Here is a 27,211-nt window from a genome sequence, read left to right as displayed (position 1 = left end):
AGGGATGAGTTTGAGTTGAGTTCAGTTCGACATGTCTTATGCGAACCACTCTGTGCTGAGAACCATGCTGTATCCAGCAATTAGGAGGGGGTCGGAGGCCAGTGGGAGAGACAGGCCTGTGGGTGATAATTGTGGTGTGAACAGAATCAGAGAAGAGTGATACTACCCTTGCCTGAGTGGGTTATTAAAGAGAAAAGGCTTTCCAAATCTAGGGATTTTGAGATGGTGCTTAAAGGATGAGCAGGAAGGAGCCTGGGAAGCGGATATAGGGAGAAAAAAGAGATGGACATTTCCAGCGAAATTAAACATAGCAACAGCAAAACTCAGGAGGTGGGAAGCAGCTCTTGTGGTGTTTAGGGGTGAGGCAGGAGCTCATTGGAGGTGGGGTTGAGAGTGAGGTGGGGCTGGCTACAAAGCACTGTATGTCAGGTGAAGGGGCCCCTCAAAAACCAGGCCCCAGTGAAATGCCCTTTCAAGAATGCACGGGTTCATGCCATGTGAGCCTAAGTTTGTGTTCCTTGAATGGATGTGGTGTCCCTAATTTTTTTAAATTAAGATCCAGCTATTTTACACCTTAGTGTATAAAATGGCTTCTTTAAAACTAGAGGCACATCTTGCCAGAATCAGTTTGACGGCGATCATTTTGTGCTACTTCCCTCTCAAGTTCAGAGTCACAACTGTCAATGATCAAAACCAGAGCGTGAGTATGAAAATTGAAAAGAAAAAAAAAAACTTAAGGAAAGTCTGTCGTCTCCATGCTATGGAGTGCCTTGATATGGTTACATCCACTTTGGTAAGGTCCAGGGCTTGGCTAGAAATGCAGTGTGTTCTTGAACCAGTAATGTTCAGGGACTGACCAGACACTGAAGGATATCGACACCCCCAGTGCTGTACAGTGATGGATGGTGTGTAAGGTAATTGTCAGAGCACATGCTCTGCCTTCTAGTCTGGGAAGCTGGATTATACTCCCAGGGTTGGGGGACATGGAATCCGGGTTAACAGAGCATGTGGTCTAAACGTGTGTATCCAGCCATGCCGGCTCTAAATGGTCTGTCTGATAGCAAAAGAGTCAGAAATCAGCATTTTAAACAGTAGTTCATATATGAATTATGTTTATCCTTGGGTACTTGTACAGTCTCTATGTCTTACTAAAGTAATTTGGTTCACTTCCTAAATCATTTGTTTGTTTGTTTTTTGTTTTTTTGTTTTTTTATCTTGTAAACTGATTTCCATGCAGTTTCTCCTTCCTCACTGAGGTTGCGCATGCTTTCCCCACGGCATCAGGTCTGATGGCAGAAGCTGGACTAAATGGAGGCCGTGTAACATCACAGATCAATCAAAGTTATATTTAAACTAAGTAAACGCCTCTTCAATATGAAATAGATTTTTAAGTGGTTACGGTAGAGCTAATTAAGTAAATTGTCACTAACTGAAAATGAATCAACATTTTAAAGAAAGCAAAAGGACCTAAACAGAAAACAAATCGCTTTTTAAAAAAAGGTCAAATGTTTTTAAATCACATCCAGGGGATATAAAAGGTAGCCATTTGCAAACTAATGGATGAAATGCATTTTTCCTTCACCAATTCGTTTGAGAATAACCTATTTTGTTAAAGTAGAAATTAAAAAAATGAAAAGAAATAAAATAAAATTCATGAAAACAGTGCCAGACAAGCAGATCACACTTAACTGCTCAAAGCTCAGTTAAAAAAAAACAAATGTGATTGGAAAAATCTGTCATCAATTCCACAGCATTCATGAAAGGCTGCAAGACAGCTCTTTCGTATATAAAAATTATCCCAAAGCTTCAATTCATACTTAAAAGGGGACTAATAAAACTTGAAATATGCATAAAAATTATAAAATTGCACTATCCATGGCACACAGTCTATGGGACTCTGTGACGAGAATGACTTATCTTTGACCTTGCAGGCTGATGCTCAGTACCCCCTTTATACGAGAGAATTGGGGGATCAAATTGTGGCAAGTCAAGTAAAAATGCACTCTCCTGCTTTTTTTGTTGTTATTCCAATTTTACCATACGTAAAACTAAGGAAATGTAGGCTGTTCTTTCTTCTAAGAAAGGAACATTTAGAGTTCCTTTCAATGCTGCCTTTCAGCATTTGCAAAAGGTAAAAATACAGTTAACTTACTATGGCAATTTCTTTATAGAGATGTTCCTCCAGAATTAAATGTATATAGTCAAAATTGGTTATATAAAGTGTTTAAAATCTCTACACCCAATGTTTAGATAAAGTCATTTTTTGGAAAGCATTTTTCTTCATTTTTAATGGAAAATGACCTGACCTTCCAGTTTTGTGAAGTGGTTGTTAGTTAAACCTCATTAATATATTCCTATGTACATTTCTCTGAACTAATATCAATATCAACTTGTGGGCTTTATGATACCGTCACTGAAGACTTTGAAGGCTTCCATACTTTGCACAACTGCAGGCATTAATTTATCTCAGTGTCAGGGGAAGTGAAGCCAAAAGCTAGCATTGTAAAGCTAGCATTCATATGCCTGCAGTCCATGGAATGATTTGGCTTACCTGCTCGCCCCAGGGCAAGCTGTAGAAGAGACAGAGGAATGGATTAAAGTATCCTCTTAAACAGGCCCACTTTATTTAAATCGTTTTCCCAAAAGTCCTTCTAAAATCTGAGAAGGCTAGTGTATTATTAATCAAATGTGCAGTTAAAAGTTTAGTGCAGGAAGAGTCGAGTGGACTCAGTTGAGTCTTGGCAGGATCTGTCACCGGCGTGTCTGTACGGTGATTCTGATTTAATGGTGGCCTCCTGATGTATTGAGCTTCAGCTCCTCAGAGACCACAAGATGAACTGCTTCCCTTCTCCCACATTTTTGTTAGGCCTTCTGAGCAAATGCAAAACGGATGGTAGAGGCTTCAGTCCTCCCTACATTTCAAGGCTTTTATTAAGGGTTTTCTACTTCCCCACCAAGTGCCCCTCAAGACAACATATTTTCTCACCTTCTCTGCATCCCTTCCTCGTCTCTCTACTGCTCCGGCCACCTCTGTTCCAACTTCTTTAAACACCAAGGACAATGTCTTGAGGCCAAATGACTAGATCTTAATCCTGGAAGAACATTGAGTCTGCACTACTTCCCAAGGGAATCAGATACTAAAGTCCTTAAGGGTGCAAAGATCTTACTTTATTTGGTTGGTTGGTTGGTGTGATTGGGGGAGAAAAATGGAAACAAGCCAGAGAGGACAGTTGTCCCGGTGACCCGCAGTTTAGAGCATAGCTCCACTGGGGGACTGACTTCTCTGGACTTTATTTCCAGGATTAACAAGAGAGTCCTAGAAGCACAGTGAGGCAGGGCCCATCTGACTGGTCACCACTGCTGTGGAACTGCCCTGATCTGGCTCTGCCTAATTTCCTCCCAATGTGTCTGACTTTATGTGGTTGCAATAAAAGTAGCAACAGGGTGAAACTGTACCTGATGGTCTGTGTAGCTTCTTTGAAATCATGGACTAATTAAGGCTGAGAAAACTGGAAAAGTAATGAGGGGATATTCTGGAGAAAAAAAAAGGCTGAGTTGAATGTAGTTGAGGGTTGGTTTATTCTAGTGCCAGTGACAGCAGTGAAAGCCCCTGCATCCACAGTGGATCCCGCATTTCCACCGGGACTGCTGCTTTCTGACCGGGGTGAGGACTCGAGGACTCTGGCATCTTGTCACTTGTCTTTCCTTCTGCCAGCAAGTCATTGTTTCTGTCTTTCTCCTCTGACCAGGTGTTGGACTGGATTGAAAACCATGGTGAGGCCTTTCTCAGCAAACACACAGGGGTTGGGAAGTCCCTGCATCGAGCTCGGGCCCTGCAGAAGAGGCACGACGACTTTGAAGAGGTGGCCCAGGTAAGATGCGGGGTGTGTGTGTGTGTGTGTGTGTGTGTGTGTGTGTGTGTGTGTACGGGCTGAGGGACACCAGGCTATGGCTGTGGTGTTTGCTGGGGCATGTCAGGTGGATAGCCCATGGTTTCCACCTGATGCAAGGAGACCTTTGTCTGCTATTGGATCAGCAGGTGAGTGGTGAATAGACTCTTAGTTTACGGTTTTCAAAGAAAATCTTTCTGCCAGCATGATCTATAAGAGCGTTGTCTCCACGGCGGTGATGGCAGGAGGGAATGACATCAGACCCAGCAACAGCCCAGAGCTACCCCTGTGGCTATCCCTGCAGGTGATGGGAGCTGAAAGTCAGTACCAGCTCTGCTTACAAAGCTGTATACCTTCCAGGACCTCGAGGAAGAGATGGCACCTGTTCACCACGCCATGCACCACATGTGCCCAGAGAGTATGCCTTTGTATCACTGGCACAATATAGTCTATAATTTGCACAATATTCAACGTTTTAGCTGAGCTGCCCACTTGATCCAAAATGGGCACTGTTTTCTAATTTGCACAAAGAGGCAGGATGAGAGGCCTTCCCCATTTGTCTTACTGGTGGAGTGATCAAAGAGAGTTTCTGTTCTGAGCCTCCAGTCCCCCAAATTTTATCCTGTCTCCCTTGGATTCCTTTTTGGGGGAGTTTACAAATGGATCCTGAAAATATTCATTCTCAAGATGAAATACTGCTGTGCCGTCTTTTGTCAGATGTGATCAGTTGCAGTGGAAAATAAGACACTTAAGAATAAGGCAGAGAAAAGGCAGCTGGGAAAAGTATCCGTATGGGGCAGAGTGCTGCTGGAGCAGTGAGGATGACAGCTAAGGTTTCCACATGACCAGAGCTGGCTCTGATTCCACTATATGGGTAGTCCTCTGTGTGGGGGTCACGCTGGGCCACTTGCAGAGCCCTCACCCTCACCAGGAAGACCACCAGCGCCAGACAGATACATGCTGTGGGTACAAAAGGAGAGGGATTGCCAAGAACCAAAGGAATCTTCCAGAGGACAGGAAAGCCGTGGAGCATACCACAGCTGTAGGGGGGCTTGTGAGTATATGCCGGAAAGTGAGAGGCCTGACAGGAGCTAGAAAGACCGTATCAGCAGTGACCTGAGCCTGGCGAATGCAGGTAGATTAGACCCAACCTATGGAATAAAGACTCGTACGAAATCTTTGTGCACGGTTGGTGGGAATGTGACATGGTGCAGCCACTATGGAAAACAGTATGGTGGTCCCTCAAAAAATTATACATGGAATGACCATATGATTCAGCAATCTCACTTCTGGGTATATATCCAAAAGAATTAAAAGGTGAGCTGTGAAAAGTATTTGTACACCCATCTTCATAGCAGCATTGTTCACAATAGCCAAAAGGTGGAAGCATCCACGGATGAATGGATAAGCAACATGTGGTTTATACATACAATGGAATATTATTCAGCCTTGAAAAAGGATCCTGCGACATGGATGAACCTTGAAGACGGGATGCTATGTGAAATAAATCAGTCGCAAAAGGACAGACGTTGTATGAGTCCACTTATATGAAGTAATAGGATAGCCAAATTCATTGAGGCAGAAAGTCAAATGGCGGTTGCTAGGGGCTAAGGGAGAAGGGGATGGGGAGTTAATTATTTAATGGGTACAGTTTTAGTTTTGCAAGATAAGGAATTCTGGACTTGGATGGTGTTCATGGTTACACAATGTGAATCTACTTAATGGCACTAAACTTAATGAGTTTTGTTATGTATATTTTACCACCACCACCACCACCACAATAAGAAGCCACAAGGACCTTCTGCAGATGAATTGGACTCCATCCACATAATACCGACACAGGCCCAGTGTGCCTTTGGTGGACAAGATGTAGTATGGACCTGAAATATCTGGTGCTAGGCATTCTGGGTGCCTCTGCAGTCTGGCAGCAGGCAAAGGATGGGAGGGGGCCATCTGGATTCCCAATCTGCTGAGAGTGAGGGTTGTGGTACCTGGGACAGTCTTTCATAATAAAGCTATCCCATAGCTTCGGTGCTCTTGCCTTTTGCCTGTCCTGTGGCTCAGCCCCTCCACACTTAGAGAGGACGTCCCCAGAGCCACCTACAACCCTGACCCAGCCCACCTCTCCTGCTCTCTTCCTGCTGCAGCCTCATAGGCAATGCCAGCCTTGGTTATAGGATCATGAGGGAACTGTCATTTCTGAGTGTTGTTACAACAATCAAGCCTGGAGGCCACCCTAACTTTAACATTTCTCCCAATTGTGCTCTGCTTTCTCGTGGGTGCCTGATAGGTCTTCCACATGGGATAATGCCTTTCATTTAGCACCAGACACATTCATTTAAATTCATACTAGAGAAAGAATGGACACATTTCTTAAAGCTTAGGGTTCCGTTATGTATTTTATATCCCACCAATCCTGAATGGTGGACAGTATTAACTTTGTTCTATAGAAGATAACACCAAGGCCCAGAAAGTTCTTCAGTGTACCCAAGTCATCCGGCTTGTTGGTGGCTCTGCTGGAATTCAAACCCAGGTCTGTCTGACTCCAGAGTCATGTTCTTACCTAACTCTGTGCTGGCCCTCCTTATTGAGGTGTAGGAACCAGGTATAAAACTCATTTCTGAGTACCAGTTTGCTCGTGGAAAAAGGACGAAGAGCAAGAATGAGCAGAGGGGCTGCTGCTGTGGCCATCCCGTTCGTCATACATTACAGCGTCCCCTGGCCCTGCCGATGACAAATTGCTTGATAGAATCCACTTCTCCTTGCTTCCTGATAAGACTGTATCTTTGTGAGAAAGAAGAGAGAGTTCTCCCTTCCAAAAGGCCCATGGTTTTAGGAGGAATGTTTCCTCTGGAAAGGGAAATAGCAGATGTGAATGCCTACCTGCAAAAGGGAACACCTAAGTGAGGGGCTGCGAGGTCACCACGTGGCCCCATCCATAGGACTCTAAATATGGGTCATGTAGTCTGGAAATCAATCCTGTCTGCTCCCTTGTCCCGACTCTGGGGTAGGGAGTGGGCAGTGGTGCCGCCTAGCTTCCAGGAACTGGTAGTCCGCTTAAGGAAACCAACTCCGACCACGGTGAAGGCATATGGACTGTCGGGAGCCACCTGCCTCCGCCCAGTCTTGTTCTGTGCAGGGTGATCGTCACACTCAGATGGTGAGAAAGGGGATGATCCAGTCATAAAAGAGCGGCTCTTTCTCTCTTGCTTCTATTCTCAACTAGGTGAGGGCCACGAGCAGGAGAGGAGTGGATTTCATCAGGACTTGGATAATTCCTGAGTGAGTCAGAGATCAGTGATGTGAAGTGGAAGTGTAGAAACTTGTTGCTTGTTGTTTTGGGGGTGTTGGTTATGAGATATGGTCAGGAAGGTTGTCACACATGGTGAAATAGAGGGTTGGGGGGTTGCTTATCAGGAATACTATAGAGGGTCATGATGTAGTGAAGGAACCTCTTTCAACTTTATGATTTCGTGATTCTTTGACCCAAGGTTGATATGAGAAGGGGGTTCTGAGCTCCCATCCTCTGTATTCAGGTTTAAAAAATTGTCTCGAGTCAAATCAGGAAGAGAGCGGGTGCATCTGTTACAACTCCTGGAAATTTGTCCTCTGCAGGGAGGAGCCAGCCCTCAAGCAGAGAAAATGGCTCTCTGCCAGGAGAGGTCAAGGGGCAGAGTAACTAACGCCCCTGAACAAATACATCTCCACTCTTCAGATGGTGGGGACATCTGTGATTCTCAACCTTGGTTACTCTTCGGGGTAACGACATTTAAGGCAGTTATTAAAATAAATATAGATGATAACTGAAGACTTAATGTCACAATCCATTATCTCTCATTAAACTTTAGCTTACATTTTGTGTTTATTAGCTCTTGAACAGGTTTTAAACAGACTCTTGAACTATCCTTTGAATGAAGCATTTCTGAGTCCCCCGTTCATCCTGCAGATGGCACTCTTTGAATAGCCTGCATGAAAGCTGAGATGAAGGAGGAAAAGAGCCACAGTCATGACAGCCTGACTGAGGAGGTTCCCGGCAGGCAGGTGGTGAGGGTCGGGCTCAGGGGATGCACCGGGGGTCTGTCTCTACAGGGTTTCCTAGTCCATGCTGCTGACATTCTCTGTGCTCAAATAGAAGACCTGGGCCCTAGCGGGAAGCCCTCTTGGTCCTGGTATATACTTCACTCAGGTTGCCTATAACCTCGTCAAATGACATAGGCCATAGAGTACATCAGATTTTAAAAGACACTAGATTTGTATATATTTTTGGCATGTTAGGTGTCAGCAGGAGTATAAAAAAGTATAAGATGGCGTTGCTGCCCATAATAACATAGCTGTCAGGGGATAGAGATGCCCATATCAGCCCAGGAAGTAGAATGGGGTACGGTACTGTTATTTTGTCCTGAGATACTTGCTGTTATTCAGTAGGAGAGTACTCAAGTGCCTGTGGGTTAGATAGCAGCTGTGCCTGCTGTCAGTGGTGTGCTTTATAACCTCATTATCTGAAATGCCAGACTCTCTGTAAGCTAGCTTAGTCAAAGATTAACAAGCATTTACATTCAAATATATATCATCTAAAATCTCAAAACACCAAATCACATTTAAGCAGCTAAGCATATTAAGTAGCATTAGTGTAACTTTTTTTTTTTTTTAAAAAAGACTATTTAAAGAAAGACTTTAAGAAATATAAAAACATAGTCACAATTAAATATTTCATTCAATACTCTCTGGTTAGTTATTTCTCTATCTGACCCTTGCTTTTTTCTCAAACGTGAATAGAATACACTTTTAAAATATTCATTCTGAATCTTGGGGTCAAAATAGGCAAAAATGGAAGGAAAACATTTTAGTGGACCTATCAGGATCTTACCCATCAAAGACATTCAAAGTAGAATCAGCTAGCTGACAAGAGTACAAAGGGCAAATAGAACAGGGTAGTCCATGGAGGTGGAAAGCCTGTGCCCTCAGAGTTGGACGGTAGCACTCATCACTTTTCATGTCCCATCAAATGTCTGTGTTGGGCACCATGGGAAATTAAAGGCATGTGCAGTTTCTGTCTTGAACTCAGTCTAATGAAAAACACAGCAAACATAGTCTAACCCTCTAAGAAGACTCATAGTAAGACGGGAGACGTAACCTTTACTCTTTTAGTGTTTTCCAGGAGCATTTCTAGTGAAACCAAGATAAACCATTAGTTCATCTGGCGATCCAATAAATACACCTGCCTTTGGGGTGGTATAGTGACCTTTCAGTCAGTTACATCTTTCTTTTCATGCCCGAGACCAATTATAGCAGCTGCAAATGCAAGCAGAAGGAAAGCAGCCTAAATAGATGCTTTTTCACGCTTCAGCTTCTTAGGGAGGATGAAAGGTTCTTAGACAAGATGAAAAAATAAAATAGGAAGAAAGCCAGGAAAACGGAGAGACATTAATGTCATAAAGTAGGCAAGTGGAAGAATGTGAAACAGCAGAAAAACGAAAGGCAGGTTTAGCCTTTGGATCTTCATGTCGGGGTGGATTCAGGACACTCCCGCCACAGAACACTGGGGAGAAGTTCTGGCACGAGCTGATGGGAGGGGTGTTGTGCCCACACCAGGAAGAAGAAGGATGTGTCATGTCGTGGATAACGCCGAACCCAGGGTTTTGAAGGTCACTTTGTATATACTTGTTGTGGAAAATTGAGAGGGTGTTGGAGCCAATATCCAAGATATTACAGAAAGCCTGCCAAGAACCTCTGATCGAGACCATGAATTGTCCGTCCACTTTTGCTGCTTCCTGTATGAAGAAATGGGGACTGCATTCCTAATATCTTTCAAGTTCTGGGTAGCGAACTGAAAGATTCGAAAGCACAGGTGGTGTTTTTACCTTTTGTTCAATGTGATGGAAGTGACTGGAAAGAAGGGAGGCTTTGGGAAACAAATGGCTGCCTACGTAGATGGTGTTTTTACAAGTTTTCTGGACTGTATCCTACAGAGCAAGGGCAATGGACTTCTGACAAGGGGTAGAGTGCATCTTGCAAAGATTGGGAAGGATGTGTTTTGGCAGAAAACCTTATTGGTCTATCTGGAAGGATTTGAGAGAATTTTAAAGTGGAAGGAGGAAATTATTCCAGTAAGACCAAAACCAGATATGTGAGACACCACACAGGTGACTTAGAAAGAAGTACCTGTGAAGAAAAGGCTCTTAGGTCACCTGAGGTTAAAAAAACAAAGTTAAGAATACAGATTGCAAACAATATTTATAGCCTCCCTTATCTATATATCAACAAAAGGCATGTGCAACAAGTAACGTTCTCAGACTTTAACACAAGAAGATAAGTGTGATAAATATTTCTGAAACTTTAATGTATTGAGCTTGTAAATAGGAAATGGCAATGGAAGAGGATTTTTTGTTTAAAGGACTCGTTCTAATAGGAGGAGATGTTGGAAAGGTTCACAGCTATGTGAGATCTACAAATCTGAGGGTAGTAAACACTATGGAGAAATAATAGAGATGAAAGGAGAGCAAAAAAGAAGCCATGATTGTTCCCAGAGAGGGCCATAGTCGCGCCATCAGATGAAGTGTAGGGAAAATGCTGCTCTGACATGATTTCAAATCTGGCTCAAAGAAAACTATGGTGGTGATGAGAGTTCTCAGCTATCCTGGCATCTCCTATACATTTTGTGATGCTATAAATAACATCAGTAAGTTAATGAAAGCAAAGGGTTCTACATGGTAGAGAGCGAATCATTGTAGAAAAGCTCAAAAGAGTATAGTTTGTGTCTAGACTCTCAAGAATTTTGACCTTTAAATGGAAGCGTTTAGACTTTACTCTTAGAGCAAAGAGGAATATTAAAGCCTTCTAAGTAATGACGTGAAATATAACCTCTCTACCAGAGTGATGAGAATTTCTCTATATATTGGCTGTTTAGATCACATATGGGATATTGTGCCTAATTCTAGAAAATATATTTTCAAAAGGATATTGACAAACTATGCTGTGATTGTTGGAAGGTTGCCAGGGTAGTGAAGTTGAAATACACTGGATATGTTCAGTTTTGAGTTAATAACTTTTTATGGAAGGCGGGGGTTGGGTTTGATAGTTGAAGGCTTCCTATAGAAGAGATAAAGGTAGAAGCTATAATGAAGCCAATTTTAGCTTAATTCAAGTAACATTTCCAACCCACAGTTGCTTTTTCATTAGCTGTCCAAAACCAGAATGAAATGTCTCAATATATAGCATGCTTCTTATCATAGGGCATTTTCCAGTAGAGGCAACCCTTTTTTCCTTAGAATACAAACATCTGCAAGTTTTTTTCACATTAAAAACAAACAAACAAATGAAACAAAAAAAACAAGACTAACTTTCCTGGACCCTACCTAGCTCTGTTTTTCCTTCCCTTCGTAGACCAAGTTCTTGAGAGAAGTTCTAAATTTGCGTCTCTACTACCTCACCTCCTAGACACCCTTGACCCTTGCCATTGGGCTTCTGTTTACTCTGGCCAACTGCGGTTAATCTTACCCAAGTTTCCACCTGACGTTTTTGTGGCTAAATCCAAAGGACACTTCTCAGATATTAATTGGTCTTTCTGAAGCACTTGACCATGTCAACCACTTGGTTTTTTTAGGTTCTCTCCTCCCAAGCCTTCCCTAACACCATGCTCTCTTGGTTTCCTTTTGTCTCTCTGGCTGGTCGTTCTTCAACTCTTCTCCCTTTTCTCCAGGATTTGTTCCTCACACCTTCTCTTCTCACTTTACACTCCCTGAATGATTTTATATTCTTTCCTAGGCTCCAGTTTTACCCCTATTCTGATGGCTCCCATCTCCATCTCATCTCTGATCTCACACCTGAGCTCCCTGTTTATAAACCCATTGGCTTTCTGGACACGACTTAGATTTCTCAGAGGATTCTCCAAGCCAGTGTATCCAAAATTGATTTCATCTTCTTCCACCCTTTCCCATTGTGCTCTTCCTCCTGTGTCCCCATGCCAGTCAAGGGCACCAACCACCTCGTTGCTCAGGCTGGAAACCTGGGACTCTTGATTCCCCTCTTGTCACCCCTCAATGAGTCCATCACAAAGTCCCACTGATTCTACCTCTTTAATTACCCCTTTCCTTCTATTTCCATTGCCACAGCCCTAGATCAGAGTCTCATGATCTCTTGCTTGGATTATTGCAATAGCCCTCTATTTCCCCTGACCCCAGTCCTGTTCTCACACTGCCACAAGAATGGTTTTCCTACAACGCATGTCTCATCATGCTGCTCCATTGGTTAGGGAACCCATAGATGGCTTCTCATTGGGAAAAGTTCAAACTCTTGATATTATAAACCTTTTATGACCTCCAGCTGCCTTCTCTGGTTTTACCTTTCACCTGCTCTGCTTCTATACCCCAACCTATAGTCCTCTGTCCTGGAGTTTACCTGAGCATGCCACACTCTCCAGTGTCAATGCTGTCCCCTCTTTCATCCTTCCCACCTCTTTAACTCTGACCACCCCTGACCAACTTCTGTTCATCTTTGAACATTCATCTCAACTATCACCTCTTCCAGGAAACCTTCAGTGACCTTTATGGTTTGGATTGAATGCCCCGTTTCTGGGCATTCACTTATTCTGGTCAGATCCCTACCATGTAATTATCTCACAGTGTCATCACTTTTATGGTCAGTCTTACTCCCTAGCTAGACTGTTATCTTCCTCAGAGCAGGAATTTCATTTGTTTAGTCTTTTTAACCCAGTGCCTAGCACAGTGAGCATCACATGCATTTGGTACTTGAAAAATAAAGAAATGAACGGTACAGAGGGGACTCCTTTGTTGGGCATGTATCAGGCCGCTTGATCTCTGAGGTCTCTCCCAACTCCAAGAATTATAAATGGGAGGGAGGTGGGTTAGATGAGTATTCATAAGAGCACAGGCCCCAGGATCCTATAACCTGGGACCGAATGCAGAGCCATCCTGATAGAATCAGTGAGACTGCCCTGCACTGGAGTCAGCCTACACAGCCCCCGCCCAGGATCTCGCACTTGGGAAGAAGCATCTTTTGAGTCAAATTTTGAGTGAGTTCTTTGGAATCTTCTGTATTTTCTTTTTAATTGGAAAAAAACAACAACAACAACCAAAACATTATTTTAAATGAAGCCATAGGAAACCAGTTTTGTTAAGAGAACATGGTAATCCTGACTCTGCCCATTTCCCTAGCCCTACTAAGTGCCTGATTTTTCCAGCTGGGATAGTTACCAACACCCTGTGCCTGAGTACTATGGAAGGCTTCAACCCTTCCCCTTTGCCAGGTGAAATGGAACAAAATTCGTTTTCCCTTTCAAAAACTCTCCTTGGTTAGAGGTGAATAAGATTGGTCCTTTTAAAAAAGATCTTAAAGGCAACAAAACAAAAATAAATTAGACAAAAGAAGGATACTCACTTCACATTTGGTATATTGATTCTGAGTACAGGGCAACTCATCTGGTCATATTTTTTATTCAGTATATCATGTTCACTGATAGACATTTTTTTCTTCTCCCTGTTGAGGAGACCCTAATAATAGTAATAATGGTAATAACAATAGCATTTACTGAGTACTTTCACTGTGCCAGAATTGTTCTAATTATTGTTCATATGTTAACTCAGTCCTCCTAACACACCATGAGTTAGGTATTTTTAATCCCCATTTATATTTAAGGAATCTCAGGCAAAGAGGTTAAATAACTAGCTCAAGTTGGCAGAGCTGGTAAGTGGTGGAGTTGGGATTCAAACCACAGTAGTCTGGTTCCAGAGTCTAGGCTCTCAGCTATTGCCAGAGAGCCCCTGGATTCATAAGAGCTTTACCTGTCTCTAGGATCAGTCCGGATGGGTCCCCAGTTCCACCCAGAACCAGTTCCTAGTCCTCTATGTATGTGTGGATCTGGGTGACCCCCTCAGACAGCCATGTGTTAGCACTGTGGCCACAGGACCACTAAATGACACTTTTTACCCCCTTGTGTTTAACATTTGCCCTGGTGGACTCGGGTCACCTGCACAATCCTCTATGACAACTTTGTAATCCAAAAGGTCTGTGTGACCCCAGGTCTCTGGAAAGGCTATGACTGCTCTTTACCTTGCTCTACCTAATCTCTGGCTTATCTGAAACACATGTACCCACAATTAATGACAGCTGGCTCTGCTTGCTGCTGGACACTTAACGTGACCATTTTCTAGCACAAAATGGTGGACTACACTCGGCCCAGCCCAGGACTTTTTTTGTTTCTTTTCTTTTACCTTTTGCTGAGGTCAGGCTATTATTAACCATACCTCCAAATTTCCAAAATAATCCCTCTTGATAGCTCCACAAACCTACTTGAGACGTTCTTCTCAGTTCTGATTTCCCATCTATTGGGACAGAGGGTGTAGTGAAGAAAAGCGTAGCCTTTGCAATCAGTCTGTTGTTTCCTTTTATTGCCCTTGGGCCTTGTGACAACCACTTAACTTCCCTGAGTTTCAGTATCCTCTCTAAAATGGAGATAGTGACACCTACCCTGAAGAGTAAGCCCATGGGGGTTAGAAAGCACGTGTAGAAAGTGCTTATTAGAGACTGTGGTTCATAGGCGATGCCTGATGCATGGCGGGCGCTGTGGCAGCAGCGGTGCCCGTGGTAGTGATGATGGGCTACATCTAAGCCTTTCTCCTTTCCAGGCTAGGTTATTAAGTGCCATGCCGTCACCTCTCAAGACTCAGCTTGTTGAGGTCTGCTTATGTTGGAAAGAGCAGGCCTTTCCTTTGAGATGGGCCATGTACCAAGGAGACAGCTCAGCTACAGGTACTGACAAGCTTGGCTCTCAAGTTCAGCATAATGGAAGAGGTGGCCATGCCAATCTGACCAGTCAGAACCAAGGAAACGCAATGGAGGAATGGTGTATCTTTCCTGGGGCAGGTGGGTAGGGGATACCAGCACTGGGTATCCAGGAGCCAATATATTCAGAGAGCCAAGGGGGACTATGGGCAGTTTGCATTGCAAAGCTCTTAACAGACAGCAGGACTCCAGCCGCTGGGCTGCAAATCAGAGGCAAAGTGGCTAGGGCACCAGGTAAGAAAGGTCTGGCTCTTAGGAACATGACAAAAGTCTAGGTATCAAACCCGGGCATCAGAGCAGGGCGGGATTGGCTGCCCGTGGGACGTGATGTAGAGGACCAGTCTGTTGGTGAGATGTGTGATTCCATTTGATTTCTATAAGTAAACTGGAGCTAAACCTACCATGGGGCCTCAGAAAAGGGAGAAGGAAGGAGAGAGAGAGCCTAGGTACCAAGTGAGAGCACTCTCCCTTCTAAAGGATTCTCTGACTCAGTGGGCCTCCTTAGATGGGTACCAAGTATATAACCACTAGTTTCACAATGTGACGACATACTCACCTTCCCTGCACAGTGAGAATAACACACAGATGAGACGAATAAAGTTACTATCTCTCAGAGAGCATTGACAGTTTAGAAAGAAAACAGGGGAAGCTCTTCTAGAGGAAAGCTTTCTCGTCTGCCCAGTATTGATTCTGAAAGCAAACCATGTATTAGCATGTTTTCCAATAATTGGTTTCAGCACAAGTCAACCTGCCAGATTAAGAGAAACCACATTGACTTTCTTTCTCTTCCTTCTCCCTTTCATTTCTGTGATACATTGCGAGCAGGGTGGCCTCATGAGTGTGCTTGCTGCTGTGGAAGTCAGCATTTGTCTAAGCTGAAAGTACGAGGGAGGGAGCGCATGATGGATTTGCATACAGGAGCAACATATGCGAATTCCGCAGTGAACAGATTTCTCCTGGATAAAAATATTTGGAAAAGTATTTTCAAGGTTTTAAACCTGTGCTATAAAGAAAAACTTATAAAAATAAGTAATAACTGCCATTTATTGAATGTATACCTTTATAAGAAATAGCTCATTTAATTCTTGAAACAACTCTATGGAATAGGTTTTAATATTATCCTCATTTTTTAAGATGAAAAATCAGGCCTAGAGAGAATCATTTAAGGGCAGGAAACGAGATTTGAACCCAGGCAGTCTGGCCCCAGAGCCCACACTTCTGGCCCACATACATTCAGAGTAATGGGGGGGAAACTGAGCTTATTCAACTCTCGTTTTGATTTTTTTTCCTAATGAAGTTTTTATTTTTTATTTTTAATTACAATACTACGCATTTTCAATATAGAAGTGTAGATCAGCAAAAAGGAACAAAAATAATCTACCCACTCAGTTGTCTAACAGTTGCTAATACTTTCGTGTTTATTCTTCCAGATATATATATATATATATATATATATATGTCGGTCACCAGCTTTTCTCACTTAATGATATGTCTATGGTAATAGAGCTATATCCACAATGTTATTTTTCTTTGCTTGTAAAAATCTTTACTATTAAGACTTCTTCCTCTTTTCCAGATTCTAGTAACTGGTAATTATTGGTTATTAAAAGCAGGTACAGTTATTAGGGGGTAAGAAGAAGCAAAATAAGCATTGAACATGGAGGGCTGGGTTTAAGCCACGCCTTCAGAATCTTTTCCCAGGAGAACACTTCAGAGAATGGCAGTTTACAAGCCTTTCTAGGTCCCCTTTCCAGTAGGTGCATGCACTCGCATAATAGAGGGCTATGAGGACCTTTTGAGCCCTAAAACTGGCTGGCATGGGACATAGTGATGGAGCTAAGCCTACCATGGGGCCTCAGATCTGCTTCAAGTGGCAAGTGCTTCAAATCTGTAACCATTGTAGCCTCTTTCTTCCTCCTCTTCCTCCTTCCTGCTTCCTTCTTCTTTTTCTCCTCCTCCTCCTCTTCTTTTTCCTTCATGTCTGTTTCTTCTTCTCCTGGAAGATCCTTTCCTGAAATTGAGGCTCTAGTCAGTGTCCAAGATGCAGTGCGTGGCTCTGGTCCAAGTGTGGTTTCAGGTGAGCAATGTTTCCCAGAACCCCTAAGAGTTCCTGGAGGCAAGTACTCCCTTGCTGTGGCATTCAGGGTGATGGAGCAAATCAGGAGTGTCTGGGCTGAAGGGTAAGGGCTTTTGAGAACTTGTGTGTGGATGAGGTAGCTGGGACAGGCAACGGGTACCAAGAACCAGCATCTAGGAGCCCCTAGTGAAAGGGCTTCAGGCTGTAGATTATGCAAACCAAAAAATAAACACACATCACCAACAGGAACAACCCGCCAAGCAGATCATGTCTTTTTTTTTCTCTGCCAATGAGCAACTAGAGGCTTTTTCATGAACCAATTTTGTTTGGAATTGATTTTTAACAGGAGAAAAGCCCTTAGCCAAGTTTTGACAGGAATAAAGCATTACACCTGAGTTATTCCACATGGAAAGGGAGCCAGGTTTGCAGCAGAGGGAGCTGAGCTTGCGGCCTCCTGAAGTACTAGGCGTCATCCAAGCCTCATCAGGATAGATGCTTTCATTCATCTTGGGATACATGAAGCAAATGCCCAGCCAGCCCAAGGCACTGCCCTTGGGGTGTCAGTAGAGACTAGTGCAGCTGTCCTACTACATTCTAGGAGCCGACAATACTAAATAGTGACAACTGCAGCTGTCATTACATATCTCCATGGTGTTTCACACTGTGGATATTTTGCACAGTATATCTCAGCCTCAGTGATTAAGTGCCATGCTGTCACCTGTGCCAGTGATGCCAAGCGTGGATTGAAATAGCTCTTATAGACTTTAGTCCATCACATACCTAAAATTTGAAAATAACATTGAGGAAAGGAGGAAGTGAGTAAGGCTAAAATGGGAGCTCGAAATCCATGCGATAGACATGTGTCAGTTTTCTTTACAAGGTTTGGACTCTGCCTAAAATCATGGATTCTTCAGTGTCTTGGGAATTCACAGGTCAGTCTCATTTGCTTAAAACAAATACAGCTAAAGAAGAAACAGTTATCTGGATGCAAACCTTGGGTCTGACCCACCTGCCACAGCTGAAAAGTTTACAAGTTAGAAAGTTAGAAAGGTTCGAGGTTGGAGGTTTTCTCCAAGAAACTACACTTCATCATGGCTTCAGGTGGCCAAATGATTTGGTACCAGATGACTTTGACACGGAATAATTTCCTAGAGTTTCTCTTTCCTTGCCCTGTACCTCACATGAAGGCCACTTCAACAATTAGTGCCGTAATCTCCCCATCAACAAAACGGAGTTACAGATTCTTCCTCCCTTCTTCCTTGTGGGAGGTAACAGAATTCAGTGAGAAGGATTCAGGGATTGGTCCTGGGTAGGAGGCCCAGAACTACATGTACAAGTGTATATATGTCCCGGTTATCTAACCTCGCCAAACCTCATTTCTACATCTCTAAAATGGGAATAATATTCCATCATAGAGGAAGTAGGCATTACATGAGCTGATGTACTTAAAAGCACTCTGAGTCTAGAGCACAGAGCAAATGTAAATTATCATCATTCTTATTAGGGGGATATAGTGACACTGGATGAGATCATGTCTGGAACACGCTCAGAAGAGAGGAACTAAAGATATCGAAAAGATTGATGATATTGCCCCATACCGGGTGTTTCCCAAGAGAGAATGTGCTGACCAGCCTCTGAGTTTAGCTGAACTCTTCAAGCCCCAGGCTTCTGACACCGTTCAGGGCCAGATTCCCATGCGGAGCAGGATTAGCTGGGGAGACTTTCCGCATTCTAAAGCTAAAGCTGCTGACTTAATGAGCCTTGTTCTGATGTTTATGTAAGTGTAGATCAGTAAGGCTTTGGGGGCAAAAGTGGATTTTGGATGCTTTGTATGTAGACCACTCTGACCACTTATCTTGCACGCGCTTTTAACCAGAGAAAACAGGGAAGCCTGCTCACAGTGACCTACCTGCCCAGCAGCAAGCTGCGTTGCCCAGCCCGTGCCAGCCTTTCATAGAGCCCTGGCACTCTCTGTGAAATTATTCATGCCCAGCCAGGCCTGCCTCCTAGCCAGCTCGCTTCTATTCATCGTGTCACCATTCACATAACCCCATTGCTTAATTTTCCCTTTGTGGTGTTAAGGGTGGGTTTGTACTGAATTACTCAGGGTTCTTGCCAAGGCTTTCACGACTGAGGATTATGGGTACAGTCTGTGGTCATGGAAGATAGCTCTTGGCCTGTGAAAGTTGGGAACATTCAAGAGCTCCAGATAACGAGGTGAATGATGGATGTGAGCCTGAACCTCACGGACCTTCCCTGTCTCATGGTCCAATCCCCAGCTATTTGGATTCTGCCCTTTCCCTTGAGGGCCCTATGTGGGGACAGTGATCTCTCTCCGCATGTCTGCACTGAGGAAAGGCTCTGATGGGTGAGTCTCTTCACTCAGTCTCCTAAGGAAAGGAAGCGGGAGGAACGTGTTTCCCCTTTGGAAGTAGGGATCTGAGGACACAGAGGCCCTGGGTCCTGGCTGACAGTCTGTGGTGAACAGTCCTTGGTGGATATATGGTGTCTCTTCTGTCCTAGAACAAATCTCGGAATCCCGCCATATTTGAGAAAGGTGTGCAGGTGGCCCCATTCTTAGTGCAGGTCTCCTTCCTCTGTCTTTTGCCTCTCTCACTCCCCTCTGCACCCCACTTCCACACCACACAGCCCCTGTCTGGGGCTTGTCCCACAGGAGGGCCAGAGCTGGGCTCTCTGACTGCGGAACGGCTTCTCTGAGGACAGATGGGCTGTTCTTCCTGAAAAGCCATTAGCTCCTCCTGATCGGTGACAGGCTTTCTGTCACCAACCCCGGCTTGTGGGAGAAAGCCCTCAGGACTTGATCTCTCTTAGTTCCTTGCCCAGGCCGCTCATGTCCATCTTCCCGACTCCCGAGTCTGAACCTCTGCCTGAGCCGTTCCCTGGCCTGGCAGGTTCCTCTCCTTTGCCTTCACGTCTCAGATTCTTTAAAGTTGGCTCAAAAACTGGCCTCCTTCTGAAAACTTCTCCAGGCATATCCATCTTATCCCATTGTTCTGTGACCTGATGTGCCCTTGGCATTCTGTCACCACTTTGTACTGCTGTCACACCTCATTTCTTTCTAGTCCTTGGAGAATGAACTGTTCTACATAATTTACCTTCATAGGGAACCAAGCCTTAACCCCAGCACTTCATGCTAAAACTTTAAATTTTATTTCTATTGATGGTAAACTATCTGAAATACAGTTTAAACTTTCCATGCCTCGTGGACCAAGCAGTCTGACATATGTCACCGGTTTTTGTTGCTTTTTTTGATGTTTCGGGATGCATGGCAGTGTTCACTAATTCCAGTCATGGGTCGAGACACATCCAGGGCCACTGCAGAGGTGAAGGTTCCCTTTTGCCTTCCCTGAGGGTCCCTCCCAACAGTGTCCCAGGGCTGGCCTGGATTCCCATGGTGCACCTGGGGAGGGTGAGATGGAAGTGACTTGGGCTTTCTGAAGCCATTGAAACCCCAGACCCACAGTGGACCAGTGAGATTAGAAGACGGAGGCTGATTCTTTTGGAATTACATCTCTCCTATTATCACTTTCATTTTTGTATCGCTTCAACTTTATTTTGCTGCTTTTTATTTGAAGGGCTCTCAGCATGTCAATACTCCTCTGGTTGTCCGTTTCAGACACAGAGGCACCCAAGAGCTGGCTCCTGCCTGTCACTCTGCTGCTGTCAGCTCCATGCTGTGGGCATTAGGGCTTTGATATTTATGTGATGGTGCCAGGGAAGGTCTTCCAGCATCCATGCAGCCCATTACAGACAGAGGCTCTTAGGGGGTTGCCTCACTTTCAACTGTTTTCAAATTTGACATGTCTTTAACTTCTGACTGCTGCAGAAAACAAGTCTGGGTCATGGGTAGCTGATGCTGTCATTGTGCCCAGGGGGAATAATTTTTAGGATTTCACAGGTGATTATTTTTAACAGGAATTTTTTTTTCTTTTTTTGCATATATGTCATACCAAAATCCTGTTTCTCCTAAGCTATGCTGAGCAATGTCATAAAGTCCAAACTGAGAAAGGTGAAATCTCTGACTGAGGCTACAGAGAAATTTTACGTTTTTTTGTGATGGTTGATTTCACTGTGGTTGGTCAAGTATTAGTATCTTCCAGATCTCAGTACTAGGAAATGCATCCATCTCTAAGCTAACTACATTATATTTCTAAATGCTCTCAATTGACAAAAATATGTTGGATTCTTTTCCTTTAAAATTTATTTGGTATTTTTCAAATTTTGAAAAAGATTCCTGTTAGTTGTAATAACAAGTGAACCATTGCAAAGATATGTAAATAAAAATACTAATTATCCCTGCTCTCCCACTTCCCAATCTCTCTCTCTCTGTCTCTCTCTCAAGATAATCAATTATCTTGCACATCTTTCTTCCTACACATACAAAAATAAGCAAACATGTAAATAAAAATATTTGGGGGGGTCCTTGTTGGAATAATCTCTAAAGTGTTCCCTGGATATAATTTTTATACTTAAAATGCTTTCTCCATTTTTTTCTGATTATATAATTCATACATGTTCACAGAGAACATTTGGAAAACAAGAAAATAGTGGAGAAGAAAAATCCTCCCTAGTATCACTCAGAAATTATGATATATAAACTGTTAACGTTTACTGGCAGATTTCCATTGAGCACAGCATATTGCAAAGAATGTTTTGCTCAGGGTCAAATAAATGTGAATTCCAGATTGGCATCTGCCATTCACCAGCAATGTGAGCTTACTCAAGTTCTTTTGCCTTTCCAAGCCTCAGTTTTCATATCTGTAACGTGATATTAGCATAATCTACCACATGTTGTGTTTGTAAGTGCATCCAAAACTGGCAGCCATCATTATTAGTAATAGTATTTTCGATCAATCAGTTGATCGATACATAGAATCAGAACCATAGTTTGGTTTATCCTGACTTCTTTATATAATTTTACATCAGGAACACTTCCTCAGATCACTAAATAGTCTTCAAAGCATAATTGTAATGACTGCATCACATGGCCGTACCACAATGCAGGGAACCATTCCTCCTACTGTTAGACATTTTGATTATTCTAATTTTTACTTTTATAAACCACAGTTACTGTATTGAAAGTACTAAGCACAGTGTAAATCCTTAGTGTACAGTCCTTAGTTCTCTCAGTTTTTTCTGGTCTTCAGGAGCATTATCATTCACTCAAAGGCTGTAACCATTTGAAGGCAAAAGACTAGATTTCTCTCACCTCAGAATTTCAGCCCAGGCTTCAAGCCCTGCCCTTAGATGGGTGGTTTCAACCTTAAACAGTGGCTGCAATTATAGTCCTTTGGGGAGCTTTCAAAAACATATGCCAGCAGACACACCCCAACCTGACCCTTGGTTCATTCTGCTTTGAGTAAGCTGGGGGAGGCCATGAGCACTGCTTTTCTCCCTTAAGCTCCTTTCTGGACCCCCGTCCCCATTTTGTCCTATGAGAAGCACGGGATTAGATGATCCCCTAAGGCTTCTTCCATTTGCAGGATTATCAGGAACCCACTGTAAGCTGAGGACGTTGCGTGGTCTCCCTCATTGGGCTTCCTCTATGGTCTTAGGGCCTAAAACACTGGTTCTCAACTGGAAGGTGATTTTGCCCCCCCAGGGGACATGTGGCAGTGTCTGGAGACATTTTTGGTAATTACATCTAGGGAAGGGGTTGCTGTTGGCATCTGTGGGCAAAGCCAGAGATGCTGCTAAACACCCTACAGTGTGCAGACCAGCCCCTGTACTCGTTTTCTAGGGCTACTGTGACAAAGGACCATAAAACAGGTGGCTGAAAACAGCAGAGATGTGTTATTTCCCAGTTCTGGACTCTACAAGTCCGAGATCGAGGTGTCAGCAGGGTTAGTTCCTTATGAGGGCGGTGGGGGACAGTCTGTTCCAGGCCTCTCTCTGGCCACTCCTGGTTTGCTAGATGTCTTTGGCATTCCCTTGTATCATCCATGTTGGCCTTTATATCACACGGTGCTCGATCTGTGTCTGTGTCTTCACATGACCATCTTTTTATAAGGCCATGAGTCATGTTGGATTAAAGCCCACCCAATCCCAGTATGACCTCACCTTAACTAATTGTACCTGCAGCAACACTATTTCCAAAAAAGGTCACATTCGCAGGTGTTGGGGGTTAAGGCTTCAGCATATCTTTTTAAAGGGACAGGACTCAACACATAACAGCCCCCCCCCCCACGAAACAAAGAATTTCCAAAATGTTAATAGTGCTGCTGTTGAGAAACCCTGTTCCACATCATCTGTGGATCAAACTCAGGGAGGTTAGCTAAGGTAAGAACAGGGCAGGTAGGAGGGGTCCAGGGTCTGTGAAGGTGGAAAGTGAGCAGGAAAGCCACCAGCAAGGAGGGTCGGTGACCCTCCTTAGGTTCTTAGGTCAGCGGCACTGGACTCCGTGCAGATATGGGCAGCCCTGGACATACATGGCTATAAGCAACTAAGAGAGGCTGAAAGGGCTTGAGGAGCATTACGCTACGCTAAAGGGGCAGAAGCAGACGTGTGGCCAGACCCTCTGCTTTGTTCACCTCATCATCTGACCCCCATTTTCCTGGGTCAGCCCCAGCCTTTCCCTGTCCGTCCCCTTCAGTGGTGAAACAGACAGAAACATAAATTCACACACCCCAAGGTTTTCAGCAGCATATTCAAGCCAGCTGTCCTGTCTCTCTAAAGCCTCGCTCTCCTCCTCTCGCCCACTGCCTCCCACTGACAGCCAAACATAGAATACGGAAAACAGGAAAAACAGCAACACTGCAAAGTAACATCTTTTGAGAGAGAACATTGTTCTGGGTACATTTCCCCCCATATCTCTCGCATTGCCAAACCCTGCAGCAGGTGGCCCTCCTCTTCTTCATTCCATGGGGATGCTGTCTCACCAACTGCTTGTTTCTTTGGCTTTAAGAATTCCACGTGAGAATGAACTTCTGCAGGGCCAGGGCAACTGGAAATCCATATGTCCACGTTGGAACACTTAGGTCTACCTTCTTCACTTTGAAAATTTATTTGTCCACATTCTTCTGCTGTGGTTCCATGTTCCCCTTCATTATTTTGCCCATTGGGATTGAATGAGGGGGAGGAGGGAGGGCAAAGGTGGCGTGGGTGGAGACTGCGTTATCCAATTTCCAGAGTGGTGGGCTGCTTCCTGGCAGCAATGTGGATGCCAGCTGGCTGCATCTGGGGCCTGCTCAATGGGAAGAAGATTAAATGCTTCCCTCCGCAGGCTTCAGAGCTTTGTGTCTACGTGGTACTCTCCTGGGTTTTATCTCGTAAATAGATGCTGCCGCTCTGGGCCAAGCTCTGGCCGCTAGTCCACTTCCCGTCTGCATCAGCTTCTTTTTGTTGGCGTCTAAGCACCAGTCCTGGCTCTCCCAGCCCTGACTCTGCCTTCAGCTGCTCTCCATGCCCTGGCGGCACAGGCAGGGAGGGTCGGGGAGAAAAATCCTTCCTTGTTGGTCTCTCAGTCCACTAGGAGTGGCCACATTTTCTGGAACCTGGCTGGTCCTTTTTTAGAAGCTGGACCTGGTGTTTTCCGTCAGGTCACATCTTGTAACCTATATAGGCAACCTCTAAGATTGACTGTCTTTTGGTCCCCAAATGAGGTGTTTCTATGCTGTCCTTATTACTATATTAAATAGATAACATGCTAACAGTTAATTCTCATTTTTTCTTTTACTCTCTCGCCTGAGAGTGACCAGATAGTCAGCTTCCAGCCTACAGCTGAGAGGAAATACATGAAAGTTCCTTTAAAGCATAACATGTGAATGAAGAGGGTTAGTGAGGATTAAAAGGAATCAGTAAAAGCGAGAACACCCTCTTGAAGAACAACTGCTATTCTTTTCTCAGAATTCCTAACCTTAGGTATATTCTTAAACACATAAAAGTCAGACTGTAGGAAAATAAAACTACTTAAAAAAATGTAGAGTTCTGGGCTGGCCCGGTGGCTCAGGTGGTTAGAGCTCCATGCTCCTAACTCCGAAGGCTGCTGGTTCGATTCCCACATGAGCCAGTGGGCTCTCAACCACAAGGTTGTCAGTTCAATTCCTCGAGTCCCGCAAGGGATGGTGGGCAGCACCCCCTGAAACTAAGATTGAACACGGCACCTTGAGCTGAGCTGCCTCCCAGATGGCTCAGTTGTTTGGAGCATGTCCTCTCAACCACAAGGTTGCCGTTTTGGACTGCCACAAGGGATGGTGGGCTGTGCCCCCTGCAACTAGCAACGGCAACTGGACCTGGAGCTGAGCTGCGCACTCCACAACTAAGATTGAAAGGACAACTTGACTTGGGAAATAGTCCTGGAAGTACACACTGTTCCCCAATAAAGTCCTGTTTCCCTTCCCCAATAAAATCTAAAAAAAATAAAAAAAATGTAGAGTTCTGAAAATATACCATTTGTCATTAACAGGAAAAGGTGCTGAAGCATTTTAGAGAGGAAAATGCTCTCTAGCAAGTAGAGATGTACATGAGAATGGGATGAGGTGCTGATTGCATATGTAAATGTGGTAAAGCTGTGTTTAGGTTCCCAGAGATAATTTCAGCACCCAAACTGTTTGAGGATGTAGCAGCATCTGCTGTAATTATTTTTGGTATCAGTCCCAATTAGTAGACTGAAGATTTGTACAGACAGTTCTCCAATTTAAGGAGCATTTGATCGGGACTCCTCATTAGACACTCCTTGTGTGGACAGACAGATTGCCCTAATGGAGGCAACTATTGTTTCTTCCCTTGTTCGGGACACCTAGGAAGATGTCCTTCCAGCAGGTGTATTGTTATGGGTTAACCAATCACTGGTACCAAGAAGTAGTTTCCTCCTTTCCCTCCCACCACTTCCACCAAAGACCACTTTGCCTTTGCCAGAGTCCAAGCCCGCCTCCCCTGCCAGAGCCGCAGATGGAGGATAAGTGTGTGCCTGCTGCCCCAGGATGAAAACTGAAAAGCATCTTCTATATCCCCTAGTTATAAAGTTTGGCTGATTGTACATGATGTGCTATATCAGTATTTTAAAGGTATTATATACTCAACTGAATTTCTTTTTATTTCCCTGGGACTCTAACGTCCATTTACATGGAAAATACATTCCCAGTGCTAAATAAGCTTATAAAGGAACCTTTGGATCACTGCTCATTCTTAAACTGGAAACTACCTATATTAGGAGATAAAGTAAACATCCATTTCCAAGTCTTATACTGACTAGATGCTGGGCTACAGTCTTTTGGCTGAGTGCATATTGAAAGGAGAGCACTGTGCCTACTGTACATCAATGAGTAGCTGAGATAGAAAAAATGAGTAAGATGGGACTGTTTCCTTCAAGGAGAATGCAGTTCTCTCTAAAGTCAACATGTACACATTGGAAGAGTGTTCCAAAAAAGAAAAGTGGCAGTTGCAAATGAACAATTACAATGTTGTAATTTAAAAATCAAAGGCATAAAAATGAGTATAATGCAAAGTAACAGAAGCAGAGGAAAAGGAGATTTTACGTTGGTTTTAGGCTGGTTCATTGTTCAATGAAGCCTGGAGGTTACACTCAGAGAGACATGGTCCGCCATTTTCTAGCTATGTAACATTCTTCAACATCTTACTTTTTCTCTCTGAGTCTTGGTTTTCTCATTTATAAAATGAAATTAATTAATACCTAGTTTATGATTGATCCCCAAATTTAGAGGTACGGTATATAAAGAGCCTAACACAATGCCTAGCACACTGTAGACATCTGATAAACCGATACTGCCTTCTTAGACCCTTGGATTATTTAGAAATGTGTTATGTATTTTCTGACTCCGAGAATTTTGCAGAGATATTCCTACTATTGATTTATAATTTAATTATGTTATGATCTGAGAAAATATTTTATATGATTCATATCCTTTTAAATTTCTTTAGACTTGTTTTATGACCCAGAATATGGTTTATCTTGGTAAATGTTCTGTGAGCACTTGAAGACAATGTGTGGTCTGCTGTTGTTGTGTGGAGTTTTCTATAAATGTCAGTTAGGTTAAGTTGACTGAGAGTTTTGAAATCTCCTACATCCTTACTAACATCTTGTCTACTTGTTCTATTAATGATTGAGAGGGGTCATTAAATCTCTATAATTGTGAATTTGTCTTTTTCTCCTTGCAAATCTATCAGGTTGCTTCATGTGTTTTGAAGCTTTGTTATTTGGTGCATAAACATGTGGGATTATTATATCCTCTTCGTGAATTCACCCCTTTATAATCATGAAATGACCTTCGTTTCCCCTGGTAATATTATTTGCTCTGAAATTTACTATGCCTAATATTGATATAGCCACCCCAGCTTTCTTTTGATAAGTGTTATCATACTATATTTTGTCTGTCGTTTTACATTTAACCTATTTGTGTCTTTACATTTGACGTGCATTTATTGTAGACAGCAAATGGTTGGGACTTACCTTTTTATACAATCT

General features: G+C 43.5%; 1 protein-coding gene across 22 annotated transcripts in view; it reads left to right on the top strand.

Moving 5' to 3' along the window:
* The window catches only part of KALRN (kalirin RhoGEF kinase), a 617,732-nt gene that overhangs the window by 284,517 nt on the left and 306,004 nt on the right, over positions 1–27,211 (top strand). For all 22 annotated transcript variants that reach the window (XM_019738972.2, XM_019738955.2, XM_019738953.2 and 19 more), the window contains exon 10: positions 3,750–3,872. In XM_019738972.2, the coding sequence (XP_019594531.2) occupies positions 3,750–3,872 (123 nt within the window). The remainder of the gene's footprint in view (positions 1–3,749; positions 3,873–27,211) is intronic.

Source organism: Rhinolophus sinicus, linkage group LG01, assembly GCF_036562045.2.
Source record: "Rhinolophus sinicus isolate RSC01 linkage group LG01, ASM3656204v1, whole genome shotgun sequence".
NCBI classification, from domain to species: domain Eukaryota; kingdom Metazoa; phylum Chordata; class Mammalia; order Chiroptera; family Rhinolophidae; genus Rhinolophus; species Rhinolophus sinicus.
The sequence above is the reverse complement of the archived record's forward strand: the minus strand, read 5'-3'. Positions and strand labels throughout refer to the sequence as shown.